This window comes from Mesitornis unicolor, unplaced genomic scaffold (assembly GCF_000695765.1).
Source record: "Mesitornis unicolor isolate BGI_N332 unplaced genomic scaffold, ASM69576v1 scaffold9582, whole genome shotgun sequence".
NCBI lineage: Eukaryota > Metazoa > Chordata > Aves > Mesitornithiformes > Mesitornithidae > Mesitornis > Mesitornis unicolor.
Genome location: NW_010168484.1, coordinates 26843 through 39470, shown reverse-complemented (window position 1 = coordinate 39470; position 12628 = coordinate 26843). Strand labels below are relative to the sequence as shown.

At 41.6% G+C, this 12628-nt stretch overlaps 1 protein-coding gene across 1 annotated transcript in view; it reads left to right on the top strand.

Moving 5' to 3' along the window:
* Window positions 1–12623, top strand: part of LOC104536428 (eukaryotic translation initiation factor 5B-like) — a gene marked incomplete at its 5' end in the record, with an annotated part of 22191 nt that extends 9568 nt beyond the window's left edge. The window contains 15 exon segments of the mRNA XM_010179031.1: window positions 1–32; window positions 663–770; window positions 917–1027; window positions 1869–1936; window positions 3031–3172; window positions 4017–4148; window positions 4829–5011; window positions 5144–5305; window positions 7531–7662; window positions 8955–9086; window positions 9199–9275; window positions 9390–9554; window positions 10507–10645; window positions 11192–11353; window positions 12258–12623. The exon segment at window positions 1–32 is cut by the window's left edge and continues 19 nt beyond it. Of these exon segments, the coding sequence (XP_010177333.1) occupies window positions 1–32; window positions 663–770; window positions 917–1027; window positions 1869–1936; window positions 3031–3172; window positions 4017–4148; window positions 4829–5011; window positions 5144–5305; window positions 7531–7662; window positions 8955–9086; window positions 9199–9275; window positions 9390–9554; window positions 10507–10645; window positions 11192–11353; window positions 12258–12365 (1853 nt within the window).
* Between the last annotated feature and the right edge of the window lie 5 nt (window positions 12624–12628).

The window sequence follows — 12628 nt, the reverse complement described above, 5'->3', positions numbered from 1 at the left end:
GTGCTTACGACAAAGCTAAACGGAGAATTGAGGTATTGAAATACAGCTGGACTCTTGTGATGTATAAGAAGCAACTTAATCTTCAGTTCACTGAAGGGCCTTTTAACCATATTTGTCAGACTGATGGCAGTGTCAAGTCTAATGCTTAGACAGGTCCAGAAATTGGGTTAAGAAAAACCACCTGGTTTTGCCTGAAGTGGAAGTACGTGATTTTAGACAACTCGATCACAAATAATGCACTTCAGTGTCATTCCCCTCTACCTTTCTCCCTCCAGGGGAAAGAAACTCTTATCCTTTACAGATAATCTTTTTTTCAGGGTTTTAAAAGATGTGTTTCTACAGTGCTCAACATGATTGTGGCTGCCAGTGTCCTCTGTTTCCTTACCCAAGGTGCTTCTTCAGCATGCAACATCAACAAAGCTATGTGTTAGTGGCTATAATAACATAGCCTACTAGACTGTAACCAAAAGAAAAAAAACCACAAACAAATAAAAAACTGTTAGTTGTAAATCTTTGATTTGCCAAAAGAGGGATGACAGACCTTGAATTGCCTTGAAAATTTAAGTCCCATCGTTAACTCGGTTTTGTGTGTATGTAATCAAATCGGGATATGAGCTGAGGGTTTTGGTTTATACTTACCAATATTTGTGTGTCTTGCATAGAAGCGACGAGCTGAAAACAGCAAAAATATGAACACGGAAAAGCTCAGAGCACCAGTTATCTGTGTCCTGGGGCATGTAGACACAGGCAAGACCAAAATTCTAGATAAGGTAAGATGTGGAATGTGAAGACGCGGCTCATGCATCTCTTCTATGCATGTGGGTTTTTTTGGTGGAAAATAGAAAGAATTAAAGTGTACTCAGAGATGACTTTAGTCTCTTACATGTAAGTATTTCTGGTCTTTTTTTGCTTTTAGCTCCGCCATACTCATGTACAGGACAGTGAAGCTGGTGGCATCACTCAGCAGATTGGTGCAACAAATGTTCCCCTTGAAGCTATTAACGAGCAAACCAAGATGGTGAAAAATGTAAGTTAGAACACCTCAAAGACTGTTTTAAAAAAATAGCAAATGTAAAGTAGTTAAGGCTTTGTGAGATTTTTTCCCACCCATCTTTAATATTGGAGTTGGTTTTTAATTCCTGTCCACCCCCACCTCCAAAGGGGAGGCTGTCTCATTTTCTTTTTTGTTGACACATTTGGGTTCAGTTAATGCATTGCCACTTCTTCAGAAGAATACACACATACTGCTTGCTCTGTTCTGGACAGTATACATGTACATAGACCGATTATTTGTCAATGTTTTGATTGTGAATTGAGAGTTCTGAAACTTCCTGAGTATATTTTCTGTTAAAAACTTACCTTTTACTATGTGCGCTGAAATTGGCCCAGTTCTTGGGTGATGAATTTTACTGTGTTACAGAAATAACTGTACTGATTGATTGTTTTGGATACTGTATCCTATTTTGCTTGCAGCAACAGCTGACTGAAAAACCTTGGTAGTGATGGCTTTTTCCAAGATTTTATTCAGTTAGTTAAAAATATAAAGTCAGTGGAGAGGAGGAAATGTTCAAGACAAGGATGATAAATCTCACTACCTGAACTATTTTTTCCTCTGTAGGCTGCCTTGTCTTAGGAATTTTAGCTGAGCTTATGGCCACTTCATACCAAGGGAAATGTGCTACATCATTTTTTTAATATTGAAATAAGCTTTGACTGATTTGGTTTATGAAGGGTGGTGGCCTTTCTTAAAATATGTATCTGGATTTTTCGAAGTGAAGATTGTTAGTAATGCTACCAGCTCTTAGTTTTTATTTTTCTTCTTTTTCTTGTGTAATCTTTACAAGATGGCTAATATTTTGAAATGTTAGTTTGACAGAGAGAACATAAAAATTCCAGGAATGCTGATAATTGACACTCCAGGACATGAGTCTTTCAGGTAACGTTCTCACACTGTAGTACTTCCCAGAAGTGATGGCTAAAGCATCTGGATATATTTTTTTAACAAAGTGCTAGGTCTTTGCCTAGTCCTTTGTGTTTCTTCTGGCTTTAAAAATAACCAAACAACCTGGAATAAGTTGATTTGCTTACTTTGCAGGTGCTTTTTGTATCTGGTTAATTGCTGGCCTTCTGTATCTAATTTTCTGTCTTCATGCCAATTGAGCCATGAGTATCTGAAGAAGCATGTAAATAACTTTTTTCTCAGTAGTTAGTTTAAGAGGAAAGACAGAAACAGGAAGCTAGCTGGAGAGGAAAAGGTGAGGATTTCAGGTGACCTAAGTACTCTGCTATGAAAAATTACACGTTCTGTCCTAGTCCCCAGTTTGTAGAGTCCCACTTACGGTAACTGACTTTGTAAGACTGGAGGTTACCAGTTGCACAAGTCAGCTGATTCTTAGTGGAGATCATTGGCTGGCATGGAACACTAAATCAGCTTTGGAGTTTAAAATGTGGTATGCACAACCATACTCTCTGAGGGAGCGCTCCTAAGAATCCCCAAAACAGAATGATTAAGATTTTGATTCTTAAACATAAACCTCAGCAAGCATTGAAATGCCAGGTCCTAGGGCAGTTGGTAATGTTCTGATCAGTTCCTTGGCATCTTACCACTCACAGCACTTCATCTTCTAGCCAGGTTTTGTTTGGCACGAAAGATGTCTGATAATCTTAGTGTTTATGTAGTGTTGTATAATTAAGTCTTCAGATTTTATACTCTTGTATTTCACTGTAACCTTCTCAATTCTCTCTCAGAAAAAAATCAAAACATACCTTAACTTGTAGAAATGTGTAATAGGAGAACTCTTGGGAGAATAATAGTTTCTCATTTTTACCTACACACTAATACGTTCTGTTAAATGGAATTTACACACTGATTTGAGTATTTTTATATGGTTTTATTTTTGAGAGAAAAACAACTACTTCATCAGCTTTAGCTTTTTATTGGTCAGTATAAGTTTGACATTGTGTTTATTGCTTTAATTAAAGTTCTGTTGCTACATGGCTGATTTATTGTTTTCTCTTTCAATGCCACAGCAATCTAAGAAATAGAGGAAGCTCACTTTGTGATATTGCCATACTTGTAGTTGACATCATGCATGGTTTGGAGCCACAGACAATTGAATCAATAAATCTGTTGAAATCGAAGAAGTGCCCCTTTATAGTAGCTCTTAACAAGGTAAGATAGCTTTTCACTTTTAATAGTGTGGTTTTTCTACTATTATAGTATATTTGCAATCTGACAATGTTCTGTTTTTTGTCATGAACTTGACTTTTGTGTAAAGTCAGATGCAGTAATTCTTAGTTCCTCTCTTGCATTTTTTTCATGCCTTTGATACCCCAAAGGCTTTACAGGAGCTTTGCAGAACAATCTGCCAATTCTTCTTAGAGTCCTTACTGATAAGTTTCTTTACCTTACGCAACTTCCATCTATGGCTTCTGGGAAGTTGTACTTCAGTTGTGTGTTTAATTTTTTTTTTTTTTTGCACCTACTTACATGGATTTATGTGCATTTTCTGATAAAATTGAAAGACAAACTTCATGTTGAAAAGTCCTACTTTATTTTAGCTACTGATACCTGTTAGTTTGACTTGAAGGCAAATGGTTTTAAAGCTTGTGGAACGGTAATATGTTGATCACTGGTGGGAAGTATTTCAGGCTCTGCAGTATTAGATGGTAAAGCCAATTATTTTCAGCCTTGTCTTGAGAAATCCTGGGCCTGAGAAGTTACAGTGACTGTTTGTGATGACTTATATGAATTACAATAAGGAAATTACTCATGCCCAATGACTTCAGGCGCTATCTGATGTGCTGATGGAGAACTCACAGAAGGGTATTAATGTGCAGTGTAAAAAATTGTGTAACTTTTTACACAATTGTGTAAAAAGATTTAATTTGATTTCTGGAGCAAATAGATGGCTAGCTATGGTGGCTACTGCAGTATTTCTTACAGATGATGTGGCATAAGCATAGAAATGCCCTTTATTAAGCTGCACGAGATGACACATTGCTATATTTTCAAGATTGATAGGTTATATGACTGGAAAAAAAGTCCAGATACAGATGTAGCTGTCACCTTAAAGAAGCAGAAAAAGAATACGAAAGATGAATTTGAAGAACGTGCAAAAGCTATCATAGTGGAATTTGCAAAACAGGTAGGCTGGAATATGTAAGGCTCTTTGGTTAACACAAGCGATACTGAAGATGGTGGGTGGGGTGTGTGTGTGTGGCTTTCTGGTTTGCTGTTTGGGTTTTTTGTTTGGTTTTGTTTTTTTGTTGTGTTGGTTTTTTTCTTTCTATGAAACAACTTGGAATATCAAGAAAACTGTTGCATCTCTCCTGACACATTGGTGTTTACCTCTCATAAACCAAACTTTGCTGCTGTTAAGCTAAACTCTCTTTAACTGCTCCATCCTTAGTGCTAGTTTGGAGAGAAGTAGCAGCTAATCGCTGTGTGTGGTCAGTGGAGCCATGAATAGCAGATTCAGTTTTCTGTCCCTATTCTTTCGCTCTTTGGGAATCGCCTGAGAGAATCTTGTCTGCCTCTTGCTGGCAGGGTGTGAATCACATCAGTTCTGGGAACTTGTGTTGGTGACACACAGCGCTGTCTAGAAGCTAGATGTGGTAATCGGCTTTGTAGAGTTGTCCCATGCTGCTTCCAAGTGTGGGTTGAGGCTTTGTGTTCCATAGCCTGCTGTCAGTAGCAACTCATTTGGTTTATTTAATGGGAGTTTTTAAAAATGCAATAGTAATTGACTGGGGTTGAATGTTACTGTTAATACTTGTGTGTGTATATATTTTCTTTCCCCTATGTAACTGTTAATCCTGATTCCAGGGCTTGAACGCTGCCTTGTTTTATGAGAATAAGGATCCCCGCACTTTTGTTTCTCTTGTACCTACCTCTGCTCACACAGGGGATGGCATGGGCAGCCTGATAGCTCTTCTTGTTGAGCTAACGCAAACTATGCTGACCAAGAGGCTGGCGGAGTGTCAGGAGCTGAGAGCTCAAGTCATGGAGGTAATTCAGCTGTTGTTTGAAATTCATCTAGAAATTTCTCCCTTTCCCATCCCATCCATCCTGGTTATAGGAAAAAAAAAGTGTTTGAAGTGCTTGAATAGGGAGTAACTCTTCTTTTTCCCTTTCATTCAGGTTAAAGCACTGCCAGGCATGGGCACTACCATAGACGTTATTTTGATTAATGGACGCCTGAAAGAAGGAGACACCATTATTGTTCCTGGGGTAGAAGGTCCTATAGTAACTCAGATCAGAGGTCTCCTGCTACCTCCTCCTATGAAGGAGCTACGAGTTAAGGTATGGAAACCAGTTACTGTTCTGACATGTAGAGAAGATTTAGAACCAGAAAAAAACCCCAGGCTTTATAAAAAATGAAACAGTAGTAGAGTGCAGTTATATTAGCAGTGTCTAAGATGACTTAAACATCTAGTGTTCTTGTGAATGTGCCTATGTCTACCTATTGGTATGTCTGTTCTAACAGTGGCAAAGGAGAGGATCAAGGAGAGTTGCCTTGCAGTGAGGATGAAGCTGTGTGTGCTTTAATAAGGACTTCAAGCACGTGGCTGTGTGTGAGAAGGAGAGACCCATCCTAAATGGAAATTGGAGTGTACCAGTACAGTGACTTCTGAGTTACAGTATATAGTATTAGTAAAAGTGTTTGTGGACTATACACCTAGACTGGAGAAAAGTGAACAAGTGAGTTTCTAGGAGTAGTTGGTGAGCAGCGGTGACCAGGACCTCTGCCAACTCTCCAGCCTTTTGTCATTTTTCAAGAGTTGTTGGAGGTTTTGCTGCCCTAATTTCAGCAGGCTGGGGACAGACACTGCATTTGCGATCCTGCCATAGTGCTTTCCATGAAAAGAGAGAGAGCCATAGAAACTAAAGGCTATAAATACACTAATACATACATTAATATTAATACGTTCGATTCAAAGATTATGATAAGAACTGCTCTGATTTTTCCTGTTTAAAAGAGAAGGAACGTGTCTGTGCAGGTGTCACGGATTTTGCTTAAGGCAAAGAAAACCATCCAGCTAACCTAGGTGAATGTAATAGGACAGGCCTTTAAAGGTTTGGTTTAAAGGTAGAAAATTAGTGTCAGAATCCTAATCTGAGGCCATGACTATTGTGGTGTGCTTCATTTCTTTGGAGAACTGTGTCCCTGCAGGCCACTGTAGTCCTTCCAGTTCCTTCTTGTAAGCTTAGATACTCTTCTAAGGTAGTAGTAATAATTGCTGGGACCTGGTTCTCTCTCTGCAGTGGTGATCCTCTCTTGAGACCACTGTGGCCTCAGAGGTGCTGAAGGATGCAGGATTGATGTTGAGGTGGAACCTGAGCAGGAGCTTCTTGGCCTGCTCTAAATGGGAAGACAAGAACCCCTCTTTCCACTTGTGTGTATGGCAGTCCAATACAGCTGTGGGGTAGGAGAGCTGCCTTAGAGAATCTAAGTCAGGCTTCCCCCTCTGGAGCACAGCTTTGCAGTAATAATATGATAGAGTGACAAAAGGAACATCGATGTTGATGCATAGGGAATGTTCTCTGCTTTGTTGGGAGCTGCTGAATATCTTCTGGTACCATAAGGAATGAATTGGTGGGAGATGGAGTATAGGGTGACCACACCAAGATGAAGAGCACTGGATTTGGGAGCCTTTAGCTGGGGAAGTGGATCTAGGGGAGCTGGTTTATTTTGAAGCAGGTAACAAAGATAAGTTTGATACAGTTCAGCCAGTCCATGGGGAATTGTTGTCCTTGAGATAAGACTCCAATTTTGGGATGGAGGGTCTAAAGAAGAGAGGCTTGCAGGAACAAAGTGCTTGCTGAGGAAGAAAGCTGCCTTGCAGCTTCAAGGAAGAGGATGGGACATCTCCTAAATTAAAGAAATGAAAAAACAAACCAGAAAATCCGTCCAATGTTGTTTTAAAACATAACTGCTGCTGTGCTGCCTTAGAGCCATGCCCTGACTGGGAAGAGACCTTTGAGGCTTTCCTGGGTGGGGAGGAGCAGCTGGGAAACTGAGCGTGGAACTGTCCATGAGGAGGCTGGATGGGAGGCCTCCAGAGGAAAATGACAGCTCTTCCTGCACAGAGCCTTGGGCTGTATCAGCTCAGCTTCAGTGTTTAGCTGGGCCATCATAGTCTTCCCCTTACTTCCCCATAGGCCTGAATTTGTCATTTTTTTGGTGACCAGCTGCCTATCACTGCTTGTTCTTCTCTAGTGTTTATTCCTTGTTGGCCTCCTTATCTGTTTTTAGATTAATCCCCTTACCCTGCCCCCCTCAGCAGGAGGAGGGTTTTGGGAAAAGGTATCTGATGGGAGAGAGGCATGCAGACTGAAACATGCATGCGAGGAGCGTGAAGTGGAGAAAGTCACTGATGAAAGATGGGAGCTGCTGGACTTGACTGCTGTGCTCTCTGCTGCGCTCACTGGTGGCAAGTTCTTCAGCTGCTCAGCACTGCCTGGTATGGCTGTGTCGTGTCCACGTGAACTCTTTTTACTAGTGTGTTCTTACTCCTCCTTTTCAGAACCAGTATGAAAAGCACAAAGAGGTCGTTGCTGCTCAAGGGGTGAAGATTCTTGGGAAGGATTTGGAAAAAACATTGGCTGGTTTGCCACTGCTTGTAGCTCATAAAGAGGATGAAGTCCCTGTCCTCAAGGTGAGATGGCTGATGTTGAAATAAGGTGCTGAAACTGAGGGTAACCGAATTCTCTGGTGACAAAGCTCATTCAGATGTTGAGAGCTCAGTATGCAAGTAGCTTGCCTTTTTTTTTTATTTTGAATTTTAAAAACTGTTACAATACCATGCTGTAGCCTTGTGTCCATGAGAAGCGTTAGTGTGGTGATGGTTTTAGTATCTTGACCCTTAGCTTTTCCCTGATACTTTGCTGAGGTGTCTCTGCTGGTAGAATAAGGTTTGAAAACTAGTATTGTATCATAGTTAGACTATATATTCATTATTTATTTGGTATTGGTAGTAATTTATGCTTCAATTTCAGCAAATATCTGCTAGTGGAGTCCTTCAAACTACCCTAATTGCAAAGCTGATTTAAGACTTCTATAGTAAATTTCTTTTGTGACTTACACTTTAAAAATAGCAGAGGTGAGAATGTAGCTGTCTTCAGACCAACACTGAGATGAGTCGCCCCTCTTCTCCAGCGGCAGGAAGTTACTTTAAAAAGGACGCTCGCAGATGGACAGTTCACTTTTAACCATAGTTGTGCTTTAGCCTTCTGTCTACTTACCTCCGGCTCTAAAGGGAGGTTAATGTCCTCCAAGCACAGACCTTGTTTTTGGGTTCATATGAGTATGTCTGTAAAGTGTACTAGTAGTAGATATGCGAGGGTTTAAAGTAAATGGCAACAGCTATTTATCTGTCAGAGGAAAAGACTGAATGTTTGGGTTTAAAGGCATGGACTCTTAAAAAAAATATTTGGTTTTTTTAACTTACCTCAAAGCAGCTAAACAGCCTTGCTGTTCTCAGCCTCTGTTTTGTACCTAGGCCCAAAGAGCGTTGAGTCCTTTCCAGCTCAGGGTTTTAAGAGAGTCTGCTTTCGTTGTTGATTCTCAGGCAACCAGAGATGTTGCCCCACACTGTGAGGTGTGCGTTCACTCAGTGTTGCCCACAGAAACTTAGAGTGCTGGGGAGAAGAGCAATGTGCAGTCTGCAGAGAAATGTTACTGACACCAACGGTGGGCATCTGCTTTGTGTTCTGTGATCACCGTCTTACAAAATCCCCAAGTCTCAGTTCAGCACAGGCTTTTCTAATGCCAGCAACAAGCAGCAGTGTATCACAGGGCTGTGTATGACCTGCACTGCAAGTCTGTAAGCGGGTACCTGTCAGTGTGGCTGTCACGTACTTTCAGCAGCTCACGAACAGGCTTTGTACCCTGAGGCATAATAGCAATAGAGCTAAAACTAACGTTTTTCCCCCTTCTTTTTTTCTGAAGGATGAACTAATACATGAACTGAAGCAAACACTGAATGCAATCAAATTAGAAGAGAAAGGTGTTTATGTCCAGGCTTCTACTTTAGGCTCTTTAGAAGCATTACTTGAATTTCTTAAAACGTCAGAAGTGCCAGTAAGTACCTCTGTGCTGTTCCTGCTGTTGTTGTTTCTGTGGTTTTGTTGATAACTGTTTCTTTGCAACTCAAAGATCAGTGACTGGTTTGTGTGGCTTTCCTTTTCAACAGTATTCAGGAATTAATATAGGTCCTGTCCATAAGAAAGATGTTATGAAGGCATCAGTTATGTTGGAGCATGACCCACAGTAAGTAACTTCTTTGCTTTACTGCGTTGATAAATGCACGGTGGTGTCTCAGCCCCCTTCTTAGCTGGGGTTCTGTGGTCTGTCCTGCAAACTGACTTTATTTTTCACTTACAGATACGCAGTCATTCTAGCGTTTGATGTGAGGATTGAACGGGATGCACAGGAAATGGCTGATAGTTTAGGTGTTCGAATTTTTAGTGCTGAAATCATTTATCACTTGTTTGACGCCTTCACAAAATATAGGCAGGACTACAAAAAGCAGAAACAAGAGGAATTCAAGTAAGTAGGAGTAATCCTATTCTGGATGCTTTCCAAATAACAGTGCCTCTTAACTTTTATTATAAATTAAATGGCATTTAACTTCTTCTTTCCATATTATTATGTAGCATGTAGTTGTGATGGGGAGGAAGAGGCTAGGACAGTAACTGCAGTCTAACTGTTGACATCTGGGATTAGCCTTGGTAAGGTGACAGTTGTGAAGGAGCTGTAAGATGCAGCTAAAACTGCTGTGTAATACCGAGTGTTCTTACTAAGGTTTGCTTTGTATCCTTGGCTTCTGGTCCTTCTGGTCCTAGTTTGTGACAGGTAAGTAAGTAAGAAAACAAACCTAAAGGGACTTGGATTCTGTTGTGTCATAGCTATGCAATTCCAGCATACAGGGCTTAATTCTGACTGCAGTAACATGGATATGCAATCATTTCAGAATTTATAGGAACCTGAAAGTATTTTTTTTGTCTGTTGTCATGTGATCCTCAATAAAGTAGGGACAGACAAAATAAATGAAAATGTATTTAACTTCATATTGATCCCAATTTGAGTTTGTGTACCTCAGTATTTAAACATATTTGTTCACTGTACAAACAAAAACCTTAAGTTTTTAGAGTCCCTGTGATGGGTGGAGGAAATATTTCTATTCCTCTGCTCTTCTGAGACTGTAATTACTGTAAAGTTACTATTCCTTTGGTCTTGGTCGTAGTTGACTGTCCTAGTCAGTCAAAATAAAATCCATGCCAGCCATGCTTGATTACTGTTCCCTGTGGTTCTTGAAGATCAAGTATTGACTAGGAATTGGCAAGACTGGAAGAGTTTTTCTTGCTCGATTTCCCCCCAAGTGACGCTACCAGGAAAAAAAGCCCAAGAAGTGTGGGAGAAAGCAGATGAATGTTGGTGTTGTGTACACTGTTCCAGTATCCGTTTTCAAAGAAAATGCCTTTTCTTTGTCCTCTTCCAGGCATATAGCAGTATTTCCTTGCAAGATGAAAATACTCCCTCAGTTTATTTTCAACTCTCGTGACCCGATAGTGATGGGTGTCGTTGTGGAGGCCGGCCAGGTGAAGCAGGGGACTCCCATGTGTGTACCTAGCAAAAACGTAAGTAAGCACCTCTTCCCAGTGAGCATTTGGTCTGCCTGGGACCATGCACCAGGAAACGCTTGTTTCCCCAGCGTATGGAGTTTTGGCAGGAGACGAGGTTCGGACCGGTAGATGAAGTCCCTTTCCCAGTGATCAGCCATTGTGCTGCTCTCTGCTGGAACAGCGCTGAGTCCTGTAGCAGGGCTCAGCCTCCTGACTGCTGCAGGGCCCTGCTGGGAGGCATGGCAAGAGGATACCTGCCAGTCTCCCTCCCTTCTCCCTGCTGTGATTTCTGTATTGTGATATACAGTAACAAGCAAAATCGTCATTTCTGGTAGCTAACAGGGAGTGAGAAGTCAATTCTTGGCATTTTAAGGGGTAACAAATTGATATCCCAGATGGGCTGTGGATGGTTTGGTGGTGTTGCCCTTCTCAGTACGATGTGCTTACGGTGCCGCTGTAGCGCAGTACTTCATACCAGCAGGTCTGTGTATATAAACTGCATTTAGAGAAGAGTGTGTGCACTGAGGTTTTGTGTATGACAGCTGCCTCATTCTATTACAGTTTGTTGAAATTGGAATAGTTACAAGTATTGAAATAAACCATAAGCCAGTGGAGGTGGCAAAAAAAGGCCAAGAAGTATGTGTTAAAATAGAACCTATTCCTGGTGAATCACCGAAAATGTATGGACGACATTTTGAAGCAACAGATATCCTCGTCAGCAAGGTAAAAAGCAATCTGCATTTTTGGAGAGGGCTTTGACATAGTGGTAGCTTGCATGAAATATTGCACGAAGCCTGAAAAACAGACTAGGACCCTTCCATCAGAAACTGACACACGCTTGAAACTGTTCCTGTGTGCCTGTGCTTGAAACTGTTCAGCCGAGTCTCTCAGTAGCCTTGTTCTGAGCTTTGTGGTAGAGCCACTCCAGAGGACGGAAGGAGCGATGTCCTTGCAGCTACTGCACCCGGGAGGGTAAAATGCCAAGTGAGCTATTTGTAGGTAGCTGGTGCTCAGAGCAGCTGAGCAGTCTCCTGTGGCACTACAGCGTGACTGTGTTTGCCTGGTTTTGAAATTGTGCCATGAGCAGCAATACCGCAGTTGCTCTGATTCTGGAACATGGGGCTTGGATTAGGAGATGATCCTGGGTTTCTGCTGTCAGAGGCAAAGCCACAGCTCTCCACAATCCCTCACTGCTTTAGTTACTGTGTGGCAAGGCACCCCCTGCCACACATGCTGGGGGCTTGTCCCCACGAAGAGGGGGCTGAGTAACCATAGCGGCTTCTCAGAGGGAGATGTAGGGCCTGTTACAGGGACTGGGAGGGGGTGCTGGTGTCGTGGGCGCTGGGGGAAGCGGGAGATCCTCTGGTCACAGGTGCTTGCCTTACCACACAAGGCGTGAGATGGTCTCTGCTTCTGCAAGTCTCTGAAGAGCAGGTAAGGGATGCGAGGAGAAAAGAAGGGAAATGAATGGGATAGGTCACAGTAGATTGGTAGCACAGTGGGGTTTAGAGCGAGCTTTCCTGCTGTGCTAACTGATGCCCTTTCTTCAGATGAATTGCTGCAAACACAGTAAAAGCTGCCTTTATTAATGTGTATGTTTCTAATGGGCTTGCCTTGTGTGTTACAGATCAGCCGTCAGTCCATTGATGCTCTGAAGGACTGGTTCAGGGATGAAATGCAGAAGTCTGACTGGCAGCTTATAGTAGAGCTGAAGAAAGTGTTTGAAATCATCTAGACAACTTTTTACAGCAATGGGAAGGCAGGAATAAACGTGCTATTCCTGTTCTACAAGTTACCAACAACGTCATATATTGAAGACAGTGTTGGCTATACGTTCAGGAGGAAAATATGTGGATAAAATGTTTTCCATGAGAAACCAAGAAATTTACACTGGTTTGACAGTGGTCAATTTACATGTTCCCGTGGTTCCAATGTGCCTGTTCATCTCTCCCACTGCCCTTCCTAATACTGGCTGCTGTTTTTAAGTTTTCCCGCCCT